The 18,122-nt window shown below is 45.9% G+C and overlaps 1 protein-coding gene across 1 annotated transcript in view; it reads left to right on the top strand.

Moving 5' to 3' along the window:
- The window catches only part of NAV2 (neuron navigator 2), a 424,695-nt gene that overhangs the window by 137,237 nt on the left and 269,336 nt on the right, over window positions 1–18,122 (top strand). The window contains exon 3 of the mRNA XM_052662508.1: window positions 5,505–5,557. Within this exon, the coding sequence (XP_052518468.1) occupies window positions 5,505–5,557 (53 nt within the window). The remainder of the gene's footprint in view (window positions 1–5,504; window positions 5,558–18,122) is intronic.

Raw genomic sequence — 18,122 nt, 5'->3', positions numbered from 1 at the left:
CCAGAGACTCAACAAGGCAAATAAGGCAAGGTACAGGGCTAACCCAGGAACAAAGCCAGTGGTTGAAGACTTGACTTTCAGGTTGGGGAATCTAACCATCTCCTCAGCTAGTTCTAATGATGGAGAGTTGGAATCCTTTGAAAGCTAAGATGTTTTATGTGGAGGAAAGCCTTCAATGCTCTTCACAGATGCTATTCCTAAGTCAGTCTTCATCGAGCCCAGATAGGTCCTAGGCCCTAGCCTTCTATTTATCCATCCCCCCTCTTCCCAGATAGTGGGATACCTTGGGGCCCACACTCTTGCATCATTGCCTTCTGCCCGTTGGGCAGAAAATGAACCTTGTGCTGCCGCCTCTTGCTGCCCTTGCTCTGGTGACTGAGGGTTGAGTGTTTGTGTTCAGCCTCTTATTAGTATGATTATCTTCTTGAGTCCTGAGCTGCCCAAGGCCGGCAGTTGCCTGCCAGCCCATCAACGGTGCCGTGTCCGTGAGTTATTAGAAAGGTTTGTGAGGCCAGGATAAACAGCATGAATCAAGAGGGAGAGACAGGCCTCATTGCTGTCACTCAGGGAGGATGCCAGAGGGGTTGGAGTGAGCCAAGGAGAGAGGGGGGCGGGAGGAAGAGAGGACAGAGAGAGAAGGGGAGGGAAACAGGATAAGCAAAAGAGGCTTGGAGAGGAGGAAGCCAAGACAGAGGGGAAGAGATTCCCATTAGAGGTGACGAGGGCTGATAGCAGCTCATTCTCGACCACCATTTGGGCTGCTTCTGAGCACAACCGGGAAGTTCACACAACCCGCGGGACTCTACTTTCTGTTGATGACCTGCTACCATGGCATGACCTTGGGTAAGTCATATGCCTTTCAGTGAGGGCAGGCAGTTTCTCTTTCTGGACATTGGCAGGATGGCCAACTGCCCTGAACATACATAGTTGCCAAGCATAGATGCTTGGGCTCTTGAAATGCTCCGAACTCTTCCCAGGAGGTCTTTTGAGGAGTGATGAGCTTGATTTCATATTTCTTAAAGTGCACTGATGCTTTCCAATGACTAGATTGTCACCTTGTGTGCAGACAGGTCTGCACATTAGAGCTTGCTGGAATAAATACCACTGGCACTTCGGCATGCCAGTTTTAATGACTTTAATGAGGACTTTGGGGGACATGGCTTTGCTTCTTTGGTTTTCTACTTTGGGGCTGTAGCCAAAGAACCCCTACCCCGAGTTAGTAAATTCAGCTCTGAAGACCAAGCGCTGCTTCTTATCAGCACAATGAGAGCTTCTATTATTGCTTTAAGTATTTATCACCAGCACAGAAATTCTTGGTGGGCTTCCCTGGTGGCTCAGCTGGTAAAGAATCTACCTGCAATGTAGGAGAGCTGGGTTCGATCCCTGGGTTGGGAAGATCCCATGGGGAAGGGAAAGGCTACCTACTCCAGTATTCTGGCTTGGAGAATTACTTGGATGATATAGTCCATGGGGTCACAAAGATTCAGACTCGACTGAGCGACTTTCACTTTCACAGAAATTCTTGAGAATTTAAGTTAAAGGAGAAGTATTTATATTACATGAAATTGGTAACTAGGAGGTCCAGGCTTTTGCATTTTTATTAACCATTTATTTTGAGTTTTGTTTGAGTCATTTGACCTCTTCCCATGTCTTCTTTGCTGCTGCTAAGTCACTTCAGTCGTGTCCGACTCTGTGCAACCCCATAGATAGCAGCCCACCAGGCTCTGCCATCCCTGGGATTCTCCAGAGAGGAACGCTGGAGTGGGTTGCCATTTCCTTCTCCAGTGTATGAACATGAAAAGTGAGAGTGAAGTCGATTAGTTGTGTCCAACTCTTCACGACCCCATGGGACTACAGCCCACCATGCTCCTCCGCCCTTGGGATTTTCCAGGCAAGAGTACTGGAGTGGGTCTTCTTTAGCGGGTTATAAATAGGCTCCACCCCATTGGTTTATTTTGAATATTATAAAAGGGCAGCTTTAGCCTGATAGGAGCCCAAGGAACTCAATGAACACCTGACTGTGGTTTAAGTGACAGACTGAAAAGAAACTAGAGGAATAATTAGACTCAATCCCTTGGTATCATTTATCCAGAAGGTATATAGTGAAGTGAGTGAAGTCACTCAGTCGTGTCCGACTCTTTGCGACCCCATGGACTGTAGCCCACCAGGCTCCTCTGTCCATGGGATTCTCCAGGCGAGAATGGAGTGGGTTGCCATTTCCTTCTCCAGGGGATCTTCCCAACCCAGGGATCGAACCCAGGTCTCCTGCATTGCAGGCAGACACTTTAACCTCTGGGCCACCAGGGAAGCCCAAAATATTACTTTGAGCCCCTTTTTTTGGCGGGGGGTGGCAAGAATACTGGAGTGGGTTGCCATTCCCTTCTCTAGGAGACCTTCCTGACCCAGGGATTAAACCTGGGTCTCCCATATTATAGGCAGACGCTTTACCATCTTAGCCACCAAGGAAGTCAAAGGTATATAAATGATCTTTAAAATGACTTCTCAGGATCACAGTTATCCATCCTTCACTTTAATGAGCATCAGTGAGCCGGGTATTGATCAGAACCCGATGACTTATGACTTTGGCCATCACGAGTATCTAACTAGAAGATACCTGGAGTGGCCTTGATTCTCAAAAGCCGTATGTTTATTCTTCCAGTGGTGTATATCAAAATCCAAGGTCAGAGTGCTAGCCTGCCATAATTTCAAATGTATGAAGGAGTGCCCGGTGTCAAGGATCTTTCTTTTTTTTTCCACCTTCAGGACATACATTTATATATACACAAGTGAAAGGGCAGCTGCCTCAGAATAGGCAGTAAAACTTTGATTCATTGAAATATTCAGAATAGTCCTCAGTTCCCCTCCACAAATACATGTTGAGTGGCTGCTATGCGTCAGGCACTGCATTAGGCTCTGGGCTTATAATAGAAAAGAAAGCAGAAGGAAAGTCCTTGGTTTTGTGGAACTTACATGCTAGTGATGCCTTCTGGCTAATCGTATTTTCTGGTGAACTGAATAACAAGTATCTGTGAGTCATCCCATTCATTGGGCATCTTTTATGTGCTTTTCAAAGGCTTTATGGCACCTCTTTGGGGAGGAGGGAAAACCAGGTGGAAGAAGCTTCCTAAAATGCCTGTCCCAGTGTTCTTTTTTTTTTTTTCCCCCAGTGTTCTTAAGAGCTGAGAAAACTCAAGTGGCTCCCGGAAGACCGAAGTCTTCCCAGATGGGTCATAGGCCTAAATATCTATTACTCTGGGCAAATTCTAAAGAAGGGGTAGATGAGGTTGAATGTATACTAACCAGCCTGTCTCTGGTAACTAGATTTTTAAATAATGTCCTGCCACTAGCTTGCTTGCTTATTTTTTACTTCTGTCTCAAGGTAGAAAGGAGAAGGCAATGGCACCCCACTCCAGTACTCTTGCCTGGAAAATCCCATGGCCGGAGGAGCTTGGTAGGCTGCAGTCCATGGGGTCGCTAAGAGTCGGATACGACTGAGCGACTTGACTTTCACTTTTCACTTGCATGCATTGGAGAAGGAAATGGCAACCCACTCCAGTGTTCTTGCCTGGAGAATCCCAGGGACGGGGGAGCATGGTGGGCTGCCATCTATGGGGTCGCACAGAGTCGGACACGACTGAAGCGACTTAGCAAGGTAGAAATGCTGGAGGACAAAATAAACCCAATGGAGGTAATAGTGAACTATATTTAAGTACAGGTGTTCTGAAACCTTCGTGTCGTGGTAAAGTGTTTCTGTTATCCTTTTCAGATGCATTTTTTTAATGTCGTCTCATGGATGTTTTAGATATTACAGTCATTAAGATCGGATGTGATATATATAAATTTTGCAAGCACTTACTGAGCTGTAAGGATACAAGTGTGACAAACAAAATCTACTTGTCTGCATAGCTGGGGGAGGCTAGAAAAGGAGTTACACATTAGGTGGCTAAAAGCAACATAGAGGCAGTTTTCAGGCTGCTAGGAGAGTAGAGAGACCTAGTAGGCCTTATCTTTCTGGGGTGGTGACATGTAAAGGGATGTGGGATTGGGAAGGAATCTTAAAAAGTCTTCAGAGAAGGCAAATCTGTAGTTGTTTACTCTGAAGTCCTAGCTAAGTTTCTGGGTTAAAACTCAGATGGAGAGATCAAAAAGGAAAATTTTATATTATGTGTTTTTACATAGATGTTAAAGAGTATGTATAATTGGATTAATGATTGCTACCATACAAAGAGGGCTTCCCAGGTGGCTCAGAGGTACAGAATCCAACTCTCAATGCAGGAGACCTGGATTCGATCCCTGGGTCAGGAAGATACCCCAGAGAAGGAAATGGCAGCCCGCTCCAATATCCTTGCCTGAGAAATCCCATGGACAAAGAGGAGCCTGGTGGGCTACAGTCCATGAGGTCGCAAAGAGTCAGACACTACTGAGCAACAAAACGACAACAACCATATGCAGAACTCTCACTGTGTGCTGGGAACCGCACTAAGCATTTTACTGGCATCATATAATCTTTTCACAGCTCCTCTTGTAAAGTACGTAGTATTAGCTCAATTTTGCAGATGAGCCAACTCAATTTTATAGGTGAGGCAGTGCAACAGAGAGGTTGTATTACATGGCTAAGATCACACAGCTCAGAAGCTGTAAAGTTGGGCTGCAAACTGGGGTATCTTTGCCTCCAAACCACTATACATACTGCCTTTCTTGTAGCACTGCAGTTGCAAACCCAGATGTCCTAGGCTATATCTTACAAGGGTTCCTTTAGACTGAGGATGAAACGCATTCACCACGGGCAGCTGGGCCTTTCTTCCTCGTTTTTTTTTTTTTTTTTTTTTTTTCAGCTTATGCAGTTCAGTCTCTCTCTATCACTTCTCTAAGTAGGTCGGCGCTCTTTTGACTTCAATAGAGTATGTTCCAGATTTAATCTGGACATACTAAATGGCATGGATGTGTCATTTTTAAAGTCTCACTCTCTTGTTTTTCCATCGGGAATAGGATCCCAATGGGAATAAGATCCACTTTGGGAATAGGATCAGGACAGCCTAAAGCAACCTTAATATTTCTGGCTAAAAATGGAGGGAGATGCTACCATCTGTGGCTTTTGTCCCCAGGAGCTGCACTGTGGCTACATGGATCTCACTCTGAAGCACCCCGTCTTTTGCGGGGAAGTTGCAGTTGCCTTTTCAGAGCCTAGAGCACAGTCACAGCTCAGTCCATTTCCCAGTGTGCAAACATTTCCACCCTGCCCCATCACTCCAAGACTGTCGCCAGTGCAGTTGTCTCTGCCTTAGATGACGGCGACCTTGCCCCAGCTGTCCCTGGAGGACAGCAGCTCGATGAGTTAAGTCCTGAAGCTTGCTAGAAGCGTCTCAGTATTTCACATGCCTGTGCTGGTTGGACAAACCCCAGAATGGGCCTTAGGACTGGCTTGGCCTCAAGGGTCCTGAACATCACTGCTTGCAGTGTCTATGATGATTATTTGTTTTTCTGACTCTTGTTTCTTTTTTCAGCAAATGAGAAGATTGAAGACATCAATGGCTGTCCGAAGAACAGATCGCAAATGGTAAGTGATACACGGGCAGTGAGTGTCTATGTTAGGTTAGTAAGCCCCGCCTCTAAACGATAGTGACTGTCTTGAAAACATTTACACCACGAGCTTTACTCTGGGGGATTATATTAATAAACTAGCAGCCATTTCCAAATAGCCATGGTTTGCCTCTCTGACATTTGTTGGCATTTACTGAAAAATAACTGAATTTTACATAGTTTCGTGAGACAGGGAAAATGAAATACGGTCCTTGTTCTTAGAAACAAGTTATATAGAACTGGTGCAAACATATCCTTGTTTAGAACTTGGGCCGCTAGGACTCTGCTTTTTTCTCGATGACCTACAACCATTTCTGTTTGTGTGTGGTGCTGGGGCACAGACAGAGTGATGGTATCATACGACCCAAAAACTGGGGCATGTGTTCTGGTTGCCTTTAAAGGTTAAAATGATGTGAAATCAGAACTGTGACAGGCAATGTGAAATGTTTGATCACATCCAGACCAAGCACAACGTGACCGTGACAAGTGACATTCCCTCTGGTGTGATATGCTTAAGCTCTGATATTATAGCTTTAAAAAATCTTCTAAAATCTATTTTATTCTTGTTTCATGTTCTACACATAAATCTTTGACTTAAAATTCATGATCACTGTTGAGTTCAGAAACCATTGAATGGTGATATTCCGAGTACTCAGTTTTCCCCTTTGCAGTGCTTTTCAAATGTGAGTATTTCCACAAAAAAATGTATTCACAGAAGTCTTTTAAGATGACACTGTGATACTTGTTTAAAATATGAAGGTGGCAACTGAAGAACAGCTTTTTTTTTTCTGGATATTAATTTGCTTCGAGAAATCTTAAAAAAAACCCATAATTTGTTTTTCTAACCTCACCCTACTCCCGTTTGAGTGGGCACGATTGTATAGTTTCATTCCAGAATACACTGTAGTGATTGGCATTCCTTGGGCTTGCTGTTTAATTTTCTGAATTGTTATCCCAATGAGTGGACTGATAGCCTTTTCAGTCAACTTTTGTTTTTTCACACACACAGAGTTTCTTGTTATAAAGAGGAGTGAATGTCTCTGGTAAAGAGGAGTGAATGTCTCTGGCGGGGGTGGGAGGAAGGGCTGTCATTTTTCATGTTAAATTCTAAAACAAGTTTCTCTTTTTCTGTTGTTCCACTGGAGACTGTGTTTCTTCTTGTTTGGCCCAGAGAGCAGCCAGTCCTCACGTAGGAAAGTCCCCGTGCAGACATCTCCTGGCTGTTTTGACTTGTGGGAAAGCTTGGCTGCTATTTTTGCTAGAGCTACTGCAGCTGTCTGGTGTATTAATAATTGAGAAAATTTGGAAGATAGAAGACTTAATTTTAGTGCAGGCATTTTACATATGCAGTCCCAGCATCACATCAAGGAGATGTAGTATTTCCCTCTGGGGTGGAAATGCATGCCTTTGTTCCAGTCCATGGTACTGCAGATGGAGGCCTGGCAGGCGAACCTAGGAGCCTTTTCTTGCGTTTGGTACATCTGTATCTTCTGTACCTTCTATCTGAGATGTTTGTTAAAGTCTGCTTTCAAGCTTAAGAGGTAATACCCATCACCTCAGATTCTTCTGTGCCAACTTAGTAAATATGTATCAGTGCCATGTAGCACCAACAGTTTTGTGGTTTCTCTATAACTCTTTCAGCTATGGAAGTCTTGGGTTTTTGTTTTGTTTTCTTCATGGACTGTGTGTGTTTTTTTTTTTTAAGAACACTGGAATATGAAATTCTAAAATTGTCTATGATAATTAGTTCCAGCTTAGAGGTGGGGCGGCAGACCAGGTCTAGTGGTGGAAGTGGCAGAGGATAGTTCAGCAGATAGGATGTGAGTCCAGTGAAATATCAGAACCTCTGCCACAGTCCTTCCATCCTGTGGGAAGTGAGGAAGATGAGGATAAGGGTTACAGGGGCCCTGTTCTTTCACCTACATCACAGACAATGACAGATCCCGCAGGCAGCACTCGCCTCGGGCACACGGCCAGTGCAGCTTACACACAAGCACGGGCATCGTTCCGGCCGGTAGGACACTCTGTGTACACCCGTGTGGGCACGTGCATCCTGCTCATGGGAAGCATCACTGGGGAGTATAGCATAGTGGACGGGCCGCCATTTCTAGATTCCTGGAAGGTCAAGCTCCCAGTTAGGCTTCCCAGTTAGGGCAGTCAGTGATAAAGATCTGTTGTTTGCTAAATGTTGCCTATTTGGAGGAGACCAGAGGCAATGCGTATGGAGAGCCTCATGTTGACAAAAGGCAGATGACTTGGTGAGGGGTTTGGGGAGCGTACCTGCTGGGAAGGTAGCTGTGACTCCCTAGAGCTAATGTTCTCCCACCCTAAGAGAACAGAGCATCTTCAGGGGCCTTAAATAATGGAGACAGAATCAGGTTTGCTTCAGAGCAGGGGAAATGGGTGCTATTTCAGTTTTCAAGGGGCAAATCATTTCATTAACTAATTGCTGGGCCAGCACGAGAGCTTCGATTTTGCAGGTGGGGTACCCCCTCCTCTCCTCCTATTCCCTTCCTCCTGACCCACCAGGCTACCCGGAGCTCCACTCTCGAACTCCTGCCCTCCAGGCTCAGCTTCGGGTTCTGCTGTCTCCCCAGAAAATGTGGACGTGAAAACGCAGAGCTGTGGCCTATGGACTAGAGAATGCCCGGGGGCCTCGGTGCATAAACATTGTGGGCGTGGCACTGCGTGCTTTTAGCCTGTCAATCAGCAGAGGCTCACAAAGTGCCCACCAATGCCAGGCACTGGTTTAGGCCTTGTGAATACCCAGGTGCAGGAGATGGGATCCCTGTCCTCAGGGAGCTCAGTGATGAGTGGGCAGGAGACCGGAGAACAATTTGAACACTAGAATAGTGCTGTTCCCATAGACATCTATGCATGGGACATGGCGGGGCCGTTCCACTCCAGGACAAGGGGAGCTTTAGAAGTAACTGCCCAGGGGTGAGTCTTGAGAGGTGAGAGGGTTCACCATGGGGGATAAGGAGTGGAAGAAGATTCCTATTTCTGGAGGTGCTGTTCACCTGAGGATGTCATGGGCCCTGCACGGGCAGTTTGTAGCATTTACTCAGGGATGCTACCACATGCCATCAGCTGTGTCTGGTGAGACTGTTCTGGGCTTTTACCAAGGTCAGCCGTTTATCCTGTTGTGTCTGAGGTGACGGATGGGGCATGGAGAGCCCAAACTAAGACACACCCATAGACATGATGGTCTTTTCAGGCCTGGACCAAATCTTCTGTAGTCGGTGTCACTCCCCAGGTGGCAGCATTTCAGGGAATAGCTCCACTGGACCCTGGAGTGAGGTTTTCTAAAGGAAAATACCCACGGTGATCGACCCCTGTGGATGGCATGTGGGGAATGGTGGTTAATATCAGCACTCACATGCATCGGTTCAGTGCTTTAAGACCTTTCACACTCACAGGAAAGCATATCACTTCCCATTTCTTTGAAGAGACCCTGGTGCTGGGAGCAGAGGGCTGTCCTCAGGGACAGGGAGAGCCAGGGCCACTGGCATCTCCTGTCACCCGGTCGTAGCCCTCCTGAAAAGGGACTGATCTGCAAGCGAGGTGCAGGGAGCATGACCGTGGGCCTTTCCTGAGTGAGCCCAGCCTCAGCTTGTGTTGAAGGAGTCCTTTGCTCTCTTTCAGTCTGACCTAGATGCTTTAGGGGCCAGATCCTTGGAGATGGAACTGTAGAAACAACACTCTCCACCCCACCCCTCAATCCATCCATTTGGCCCTTAAATAGGTTTGTGTCTGTGCTGGTTGACATGTTTTGTCTGTTTAACATTGCCATGGCAACCCTTGGGGCATCTTTTTGGCTTTCAAGTGGTGTGCTGAGCAGAGTTCTGTGTGTATTTGGAAGGAGAAACATTGCTTGGAGTGTAGCCAGCGGGCGCTGGGTCTGCCAGTGCCTCGCGCCTTGAACCCACTGTACTCCAAGACTCTGGCTCACTTTGGAGCCCAGGAGAGGACGCCGCAGGGGGTGGCTTTCTGTTTTCATCATTATTATTTTAAGTAGTTTGGCTTTGTGTTGTTGATTGAGAGAGGTGCAAAGTTAGCAAAGCTGCGGGTCCTTTCAGGCCCTTTCAGCGGAAAGTCCCGGCCTGTTTTCCCCTCTGGCTCTGGCCTGGGGTCATCTGGGGCCTCCCAGTCCTGCCTTGCCTGCTCACCTCCTCCTGGGCCCTGCGGGAGTCCTGCCTTCTTCCCTCAGCCCTTCTAGACCTAGGGCCTGCCTGGACTTGGGAACCAGACAGGCCACCTTCTGATTCTTTCTCTGCTGTCTGTGGCCTTGAGCTAATTATTTAACCTCTCGAAGCCTGTTTCCTGTTCTATAAAGTGGACTTGATAATAATACGAACCTCATAAAGGTTTTGTGAGGACTAACGAGGCTGTGAAAGTGATGATAATAGATGACAGTAATAATAGTGAAACTCTAAGGCCCATCAGAGTGTTTGCAGTGTGCCGGGTGCCTAAGTGCTTCACAAATAGCCTCCCAGCAGCTCTCTGGGGTAGATGACCTCATTGCCCCCATTCTCCTTAGCACCTGGTCAGCACTCTGTCAAGGGTCAGTCAGGAACTAGGGGACAGAAAACCTTCAGAAATCTGAGAAGATCTACTGGCCTTCTCCTTCCTGACTCATTCACGCCCTGGGATTTTGCATACGGTGTGAGTAACTCAAGGGTCACAAAGGCCTCTGGGGGTCCACAGACCCCACCTTTGATGCCCCTGCTGCTTAGGGCACAGGTCTGCTCCTCACCCTGTCCTTTCAGGGGGCCCCTGTGGACAAAAGTCACCACCTAAGTTCCCCAAACAAGAGGAATTTGCCTCTAACTCACTCCAGTTTTCTTGACTGGAGAAATCCATGGACAGAGGAACCTGGGGGACTGCAGTCCATGGGGTTGCATAGAGTCAGACACGATTGAGCAACTAATTTATTTACAGAAGGATAGCACATTGGCTTTCAAAATTCTGTTCCATGAGCAGAACCCCTCCCATTCCCCCCCCAAATGATATGTGGCACCCCACATGTAAAAGTAATAAAACCTGAATGACTGCTTTACATGGGATAAGGCAGCTCAGGGCAGGGACCATCATAGATCTCCCTTGACCTGCCTTTTCCCTCCCCTTCCCCACTCTCACGTTTGCCCCTGAAGCCCTCTTTCAGAAGACCAGCTACTGAAAATACACAGTGTGATAAATCTCAGGGCCTCCTACCCAGACGTCAGGTTCCAGCTCTAGTCAGGTCTAGCCCATCCTCTGGGGAAGGCAAAGTGGGACTTCAGTCCCACTCCAGTGCTCTTGCCTGGAAAATCCCATGGACGGAGGAGCCTGGTGGGCTGCAGTCCATGGGGTCGCGAAGAGTGGGACACGACTGAGTGACTTAGCAGCAGCAGCAGCCTGTCTAACAGGGTGGTTTTAAGATGTGCATGAGACGATCTGTATGATGTGCCCGCCTGCTGCTGGGCACAGAGGAAGCGTGCAGCCAGTGTTAGCTCTTAATAGGGTGATGGTTTTTCAAAATACCTCAGTATTTTTGCCTGGAGAATTCCGTGGACAGAGGAACCTGGCGGGCTATGGTCCATGCGGTTGCAAAGAGTCAGACACAAGGAAGCATCTGAGCATCAGTATTTTTCAAAAAATAGATGTTTTAAGAATGGCTAGCTTTGGGTGAAGGGTTGGTTAGACAGTGTGGCCCTGGGCCATCCACTTGGCCTCTCAGCACTGCTCTTCCTCCCCCAGGAAATGTGGGGAATAATAACAGCTTTATGATTAAAGGCAATTATTGTTTATATTTTGCACATGGAGATCAAACTTTAAAAGGTTATTTTTTTTTCCTCAGATCACTCACCTAGGAGGCAGAGTAGGAGTTTGAAGCCAAGACTGTCCGTTTTGAGAGCCTGTGATGGTCGTTTCTGTGACAGAGGACAAAGAAGGGACGTAATGGTCCCCACGTCCCAGTCCCTGTTCTCCTTGTTCTCACTGGTAGACACCGTAGAACCAGCTGGGTTTAGCCGGGAGTTACCGAGAAAGCAGGAGAGTATTTCTGGAGAGGGCCTGAGTTGACCTGTTGATGGAACTCAAGAGCTGGAAAAAGGGGCAAATGGCCCCCAGAGAAAGGCAGGCTCTTGAGATGCCCAGGGAGAGCCCTGGCGCCAGGTACCTCCAGCTGTGTTCTCCATGGAGCTTCCTGAGCTAGGGCAAGACTGACTGTCTACAGTGAGATCAGGTTTCCAGCCCCAGTGACCTTGAGCCCTCCCAACAGCTGTCAGAAAGCCAGCCACATGCCTGGGGAGTGTCTGAGATCCTTGGGCAGCTGAGTTGCCTTGTCCCTGGGCCCTTGGACCTATTTTTACATGCCCCCAAGGGCACACACATTACAGAACCAAGAAGGAATAAAGAAAAGTCCACAGGTCCCCTAGAACTTAAAGTGGAGGGTTGGAGAGTCCAGGGCAAAGATGGACAGGAAGCACCCACTGCTTCCTGTTCAAATGGCACAGGCAGTATCACTGTGTTATGGCCGGCATTCTCTTTCAAAGATGATGGCCATCTCCACGTCTGTCTCTTTCTTACCTCTTCGGTCACTTCTCTGTTCAAAATCATCATTAGCTCCCCATGGAACTTTGCATCCTCTTGAGTACACATTGGAAGGACTGATGTTGAAGCTGAAACTCTAATACTTTGGCCACCTGATGCGAAGAGCTGACTCATTGGAAAAGACCCTGATGCTGGGACAGGTTGAGGGCAGGAGGAGAAGGGGACAACAGAGGATGAGATGGCATCACCGACTCAATGGACATGAGTTTGGGTAAACTCCAGGAGTTGGTGATGGACAGGGAGGCCTGGTGTGCTGTAGTCCATGGGGTTGCAAAGAGTCAGACACTACTGAGTGACTGAACTGTTCTGAGTTCACAAAGAAGGGCCTTCACTATCTAATTACTGGTATACTGGTATCTCCTTCCACTTGGCCACTCAGACTGTCTCCTTAGCCACACTGGACTTGAAGTGCCCCACGGAGGCCATGTCCTCTCATGCCTCCCATTTTGATGCAAGATGTCCAGTCTGCCCGGGAGACCTGATGAGTGTCCCACCTGGGTAATGTAACCTTTAATATTCAGGTCAGCTGTTAAGTAATTGAGATAACTAGGTGTCTTTTGCCCCTTGTGTCCCCAGATGTCCAGTACCTGCATGTGTCATAACTTGCTCTTCGTGGTTGTCATTGAATTGTCTTCTTAAAGGGAGATGCTATGTCTTTCACCTGAGGATCTAAGCAGGATCTAAGCATCTATCACTTAAAATACTAGTGTATCAGTTCAGTGCAGTTCAGTTGCTCAGTCGTGTCTGACTCTTTCCCACAGCACGCCAGGCCTACCTGTCCATCACCAACTCCCGGAGTTCACTCAGACTCACGTTCATCAAGTCAGTGATGCCATCCAGCCATCTCATCCTCTGTTGTCCCCTTCTCTCCTGCCCCCAACCCCTCCCAGCATCAGAGTCTTTTCCAATGAGTCAACTCTTCGCATGAGGTGGCCAAAGTATTTGAGTTTCAGCTTTAGCATCATTCCTTCCAAAGAAATCCCAGGGCTGATCTCCTTCAGAATGGACTGGTTGGATCTCCTTGCAGTCCAAGGGTCTCTCAAGAGTCTTCTACAACACCACAGTTCAAAAGCATCAATTCTTCGGCACTCAGCCTTCTTCACAGTCCAACTCTCACATCATAGCCTTGACTAGACGGACCTTAGTCGGCAAAGTAATGTCTCTGCTTTTGAATATACTATCTAGGTTGGTCATAACTTTTCTTCCAAGGAGTAAGCGTCTTTTAATTTCATGGCTGCAATCACCATCTGCAGTGATTTTGGAGCCCCCCAAAATAAAGTCTGACTCTGTTTCCACTGTTTCCCCATCTATTTGCCATGAAGTGATGGGGCCAGATGCCATGATCTTGTTTTCTGAATGTTGAGCTTTAAGCCAACTTTTTCACTCTCCACTTTGACTTTCATCAAGAGGCTTTTTAGTTCCTCTTCACTTTCTGCCATAAGGGTGGTGTCATCTGCATATCTGAGGTGATTGATATTTCTCCCGGCAATCTGGATTCCAGCTTATGCTTCTTCCAGCCCAGAGTTTCATAATGTACTCTGCATATAAGTTCAATAAGCAGGGTGACAATATACAGCCTTGACGTACTCCTTTTCCTATTTGGAACCAGTCTGTTGTTCCATGTCCAGTTCTAACTATTGCTTCCTGACCTGCATATAGGTTTCTCAAGAGGCAGGTCAGGTGATCTGGTATTCCCATCTCTTTCAGGATTTCCCACAGTTTATTGTGATCCACACAGTCAAAAGCTTTGGCATAGTCAATAAAGCAGAAATAGATGTTTTTCTGGAACTCTCTTGCTTTTTTGATGATACAGCGGATGTTGGCAATTTGATCTCTGGTTCCTCTGCCTTTTCTAAAACCAGCTTGAACATCAGGAAGTTCACTGTTCATATATTGCTAAAGCCTGGCTTGGAGAATTTTGAGCATTACTTTACTAGTATATAGTAGGTGTTTAATAAATGGATGGATGGATAGACAGATGGAAAGACCAAAGAAGGAGCTGGCCTGGATGTGTCTATGGGGTTAGAGAATTATAATACACTGTTATTCTCATATCATTATCTACTACTGAGCAGTGATTTGAGTGTTAGCTTGGAAGTTCTTCCTTCGATTTAAGACATGGATATTTAGCACTATTCTAGAACGATCTTTCCTTCTCTTAATTCTTTTCTTCCTTAGTTTATTCAGAAGATCCAAGGACCTTATAGCTAATTTTTCACTTACTGCGTTATTTTATGTTGTTCAAGGTAAGCATTTTTAGGCATCCTTACAACTACCAGACAGAGATGGTTAACACTGATAATAAAAATGAAGGTAATCACTGTTCTTAGTACTTTATATATGTTAATTCATTTTATTCTCACAACAACCCTATGGAGTGAAGAACATATCTTGTTCGTTCCACTAAAGGGTATGGAGAACTTAGATTCTGATGCCATTTGCTGTGCTGTGCCAGGGGCCAAATGTGAGTCATGTTAAAGAAACTTTTGTCCATTTCCCCTCATTCTGTGTAGCCCGGGGTTTCTGCCTTTGTCCCTGGTTCTGTCAGGGTTTTATATTATTATGATTTTATATTATTGTGTTGTTAGTCAGTCGTGTCCTATTCTTTGCAACCCAATGGACTGAAGCCTACCAGGCTCCTCTGTCCATGGGATTCTCCAGGCAAGAACACTGGAGTGGGTTGCCATTTCCTCCTCCAGGGGATCTTCCTGACCCAGGGACAGAACCCGGGTCTCCTGCATTGGCAGGTGGATTCTTTACCATCTGAGCCACCAGGGAAGCTAATATATTAATAGCAAATACTTATACGTGAAAGTGGAACAATGTTCTAGACATTTTATTTTCGTTATAACTGATTTTTTTTTGTCTTCATAAAACTCTCTGAGAGCATATACCTTTATTATTTCCATTTCACAGATGAGGAAACTGAGGCAGAAAGAGGTTTAGTAACCTATCTTAGGTCACATAGCTAATAAATGACAAGCTGGGGTTTGAACCCTGGAAGCCTGACTTTATTCCCTTTAGTCTTATACTAGTCTACATATAAGGAAATAGATTGAGAAAGGGAAAAAGAAAACTGATGTGGAGGTGCAAAAATTAGATTTGTGATGCTATCTCCTTGTATAAGGAAGGGCAGAGTTTTGGGATGTGGCATTCCATCAGAGAAGAAGATTTGGGATGAAGAAGAATAAGCCTGGACCCCAGAATCAGAAAGACCTGGGTCTCACATACTGGGCAGGTGTGCTGGGCAAGTTGCTGAAAATTTGCGTCTTTACCCTCATCTGTAAAAGGCAGATAATTATGGAAGCTGCCTGGAGGGTGGCCAGAGATGAGTGAGAGTGGTAATAAAAGCACCTGGCATCATCCTGTTTCATGAAAAGAGCACATGAGACTGTCATTCCCTTCCCTGTTTACAAGTCCCATCTTTCTCAACTATTGACTTGCGCATGAAAAAGGCCTTTCCTATTCAAAAAGTAGGTACTGGTGTGGTAGGCTGAACAATGGACCCCCAAAGATGTCTACATTCTAATCCTTGGAACCTGTGAATATGTTCTTTTAAATGATAAAGGGGATTTTGCAGAGGTGATTAAATTAGGGATTTCGAGATAGGAGGATTATCCTGGATTAAATGAGCAGGCCTAGTGTGATCACAGCGGTCCTTCCAAGACAGGCAGGAAGGTAAGAGAGAAGATGTGACCATGGAATGTAGAAGCAGGGTCAGAGGAGAGAGAGGAGGAGAGGAGGGAAAAGTGAGAGGCAGGGGGAACGGCAGAGGGAGAGAATGAATGAGAGAGAATGAGGCTGGGAGATCCTGTTGGGCGGACTTTGAAGAGGGAAGAATGGGCCATGAGCCAAGAAATGCAGGTGGCTTCCAAAAGCTAAAAACGACAAGGATGGATTCTCCCCTAGAACCTCGAGCATAAACGCAGCCCTGCTGACTCCTTGAGTTCAGCCACTGAAACTGATTCTGGACTCCTGACCCTCCAGAATTTTAAGGTAATAAATACATGTTGTTTTCAGTTATGAAGTTTGAGGCCATTAGTTATAGCAGCAATAAGAAACTAATACACTATGGGATTGAAACGACGTAACTTACTGTATAAGGAAGCTATTTAGGTTTATAGCAGAGGCTGATTTTACCACTGTGAGCCTCTTGGTTCCCAAGTTGATTCGCAGTGGCTTCTGTTCATGGGACACTTCAGAATGGAGATTGGCACATCTGTACGCTTAGCACAGGTCATTGCAGGAAGGTGTGGGGAGGTGAAGGCCACGTTTAGTCTCCAGCACTGCGACCATGTGTGGGCCGCCTCAGGTACTGAGCTGTCATGGGAATGGCAAGCGCCGTTCCATCTGCTGTTCAGAAGCGGATACACGGTATTCCTGATGCTGAGTAGGCACTATGCTCCACAGCGAGTGTGCGTTTGTCTTGAAATCAATATGACATTTAAGCACACCTTATGAGAGACATATTTTATAGGCTTAGGTAATCCCATCAAAGCTTTGTAGTACATATAGCGTGGGTTTTTTTTTTTCTTTTTAATCTTTTAGTTCAATGAAAAGTTCCATGTTTGCAGTAAGTATATTGAAAGTGCTCAGATGATGTCAGATGAGTGAGCTAAACAATAAGTGTTCCAGATCTCCGGGAGCTTTCCAGAGAGTGGGACGATGGTATCTGTTTTAATCAAGTTTTAATATGTGAAATATACTATGAACTTTTAAATGCTATGAAGAAACTTGAGTCATCCTAGGCCCCCAAATTTTCAAATCTGGTCTTTTCTTTCTCAGCTTTTTCTTTTAACTTTGTTATAAAGGTAGGTGGAAACGACACCATGACTGCAGGTCTGGCAAAGCCTCTTGTGCCACACTGCTCCAGCTTTAGTGAACAAGGGGGTCGCCTGGAGGGCTTGCTAAAGCAGCGCTGGGCCCCACCCCTAGAGTGTCCCATGCAGTAGGTCTGGGAAGGAGCGGGATAATTTGCATTTGTAACAAGCCAAGCTCTTGGGTGATGTAAAAAAAGTTTTCTTTGGGGATATGACTGCAGACATGCATTTCAACACCTATCAGTTTGCCAAATTCTTTAAAAATTTAAAAGTTTATCTAAAGGTTAATTTTAACTAATTTTTTTAGGAACACTATGTATTTTTTTTCTTTGTTAAATGTGTTGATATAATTTTTTAACACCAAAACCATTTTGTACTGGGGTATAGCCGATTAACAGTGTTTGGATAGTTTCAGGTGAACATCGAAGGAACTCAGCCATACATATACATGTATTCATTCTCCCACAGACTCCCCGCCCATCCGGGCTGCCGCATGACATTAAGCAGAGTTCCATGGGCTGTACAGTAGGTCTTTGTTGGTTATCCATTTTCAGTATAGCAAACACTGTGTATTTTTGATTGAGATGTAAATGACATGTACCGTCACATTTGTGTCAGGTGTACAAACATAATGATTCAGCATTTGTGTATATTGTGAAATGATCACCACAGCAAGGTCTAACTAAATATTTTGAATGAACCAATCAGTTTACTTTTGGAAAGATGAGGATGCATTAGACATCCTCCTGTCTGAGAACAGAGGTGAGTTCTAAATCGGTAGGATCTGGATTGTACACGCGGCTGTGGTCTTGGAGTTTGCAAGTGTCTTCTCTACTTTCCAGCTCTCTTAACCTCTGTGACCCTTGGTTTCTTCCACTGAAAACCCAGGTGATAATCCTTTAGCACGTTGTCCTTAACTGCCTGGCTTTAACTTCTTTGAGGGCGGGGCCCCTGTCCATCTGCCCATACCATAACCTGGCATCTGCTGTATGCTCAGAGAATATTAACTGAAGAAATTCCCATTACACCTCCTTTGAAACTGAGGCATTTCAAGTGTCAACATGTGGTGCTCAATATGGTTAAAGAGCTTAGCAAATGTGAGAATGGGTGGGGAGGGGAGAGCTTCAG

This window comes from Budorcas taxicolor, chromosome 25, assembly GCF_023091745.1.
Source record: "Budorcas taxicolor isolate Tak-1 chromosome 25, Takin1.1, whole genome shotgun sequence".
Taxonomy (NCBI): domain Eukaryota; kingdom Metazoa; phylum Chordata; class Mammalia; order Artiodactyla; family Bovidae; genus Budorcas; species Budorcas taxicolor.
Note: the sequence above shows the minus strand (reverse complement) of the source record. Positions and strands in the feature narration are given on the sequence as shown.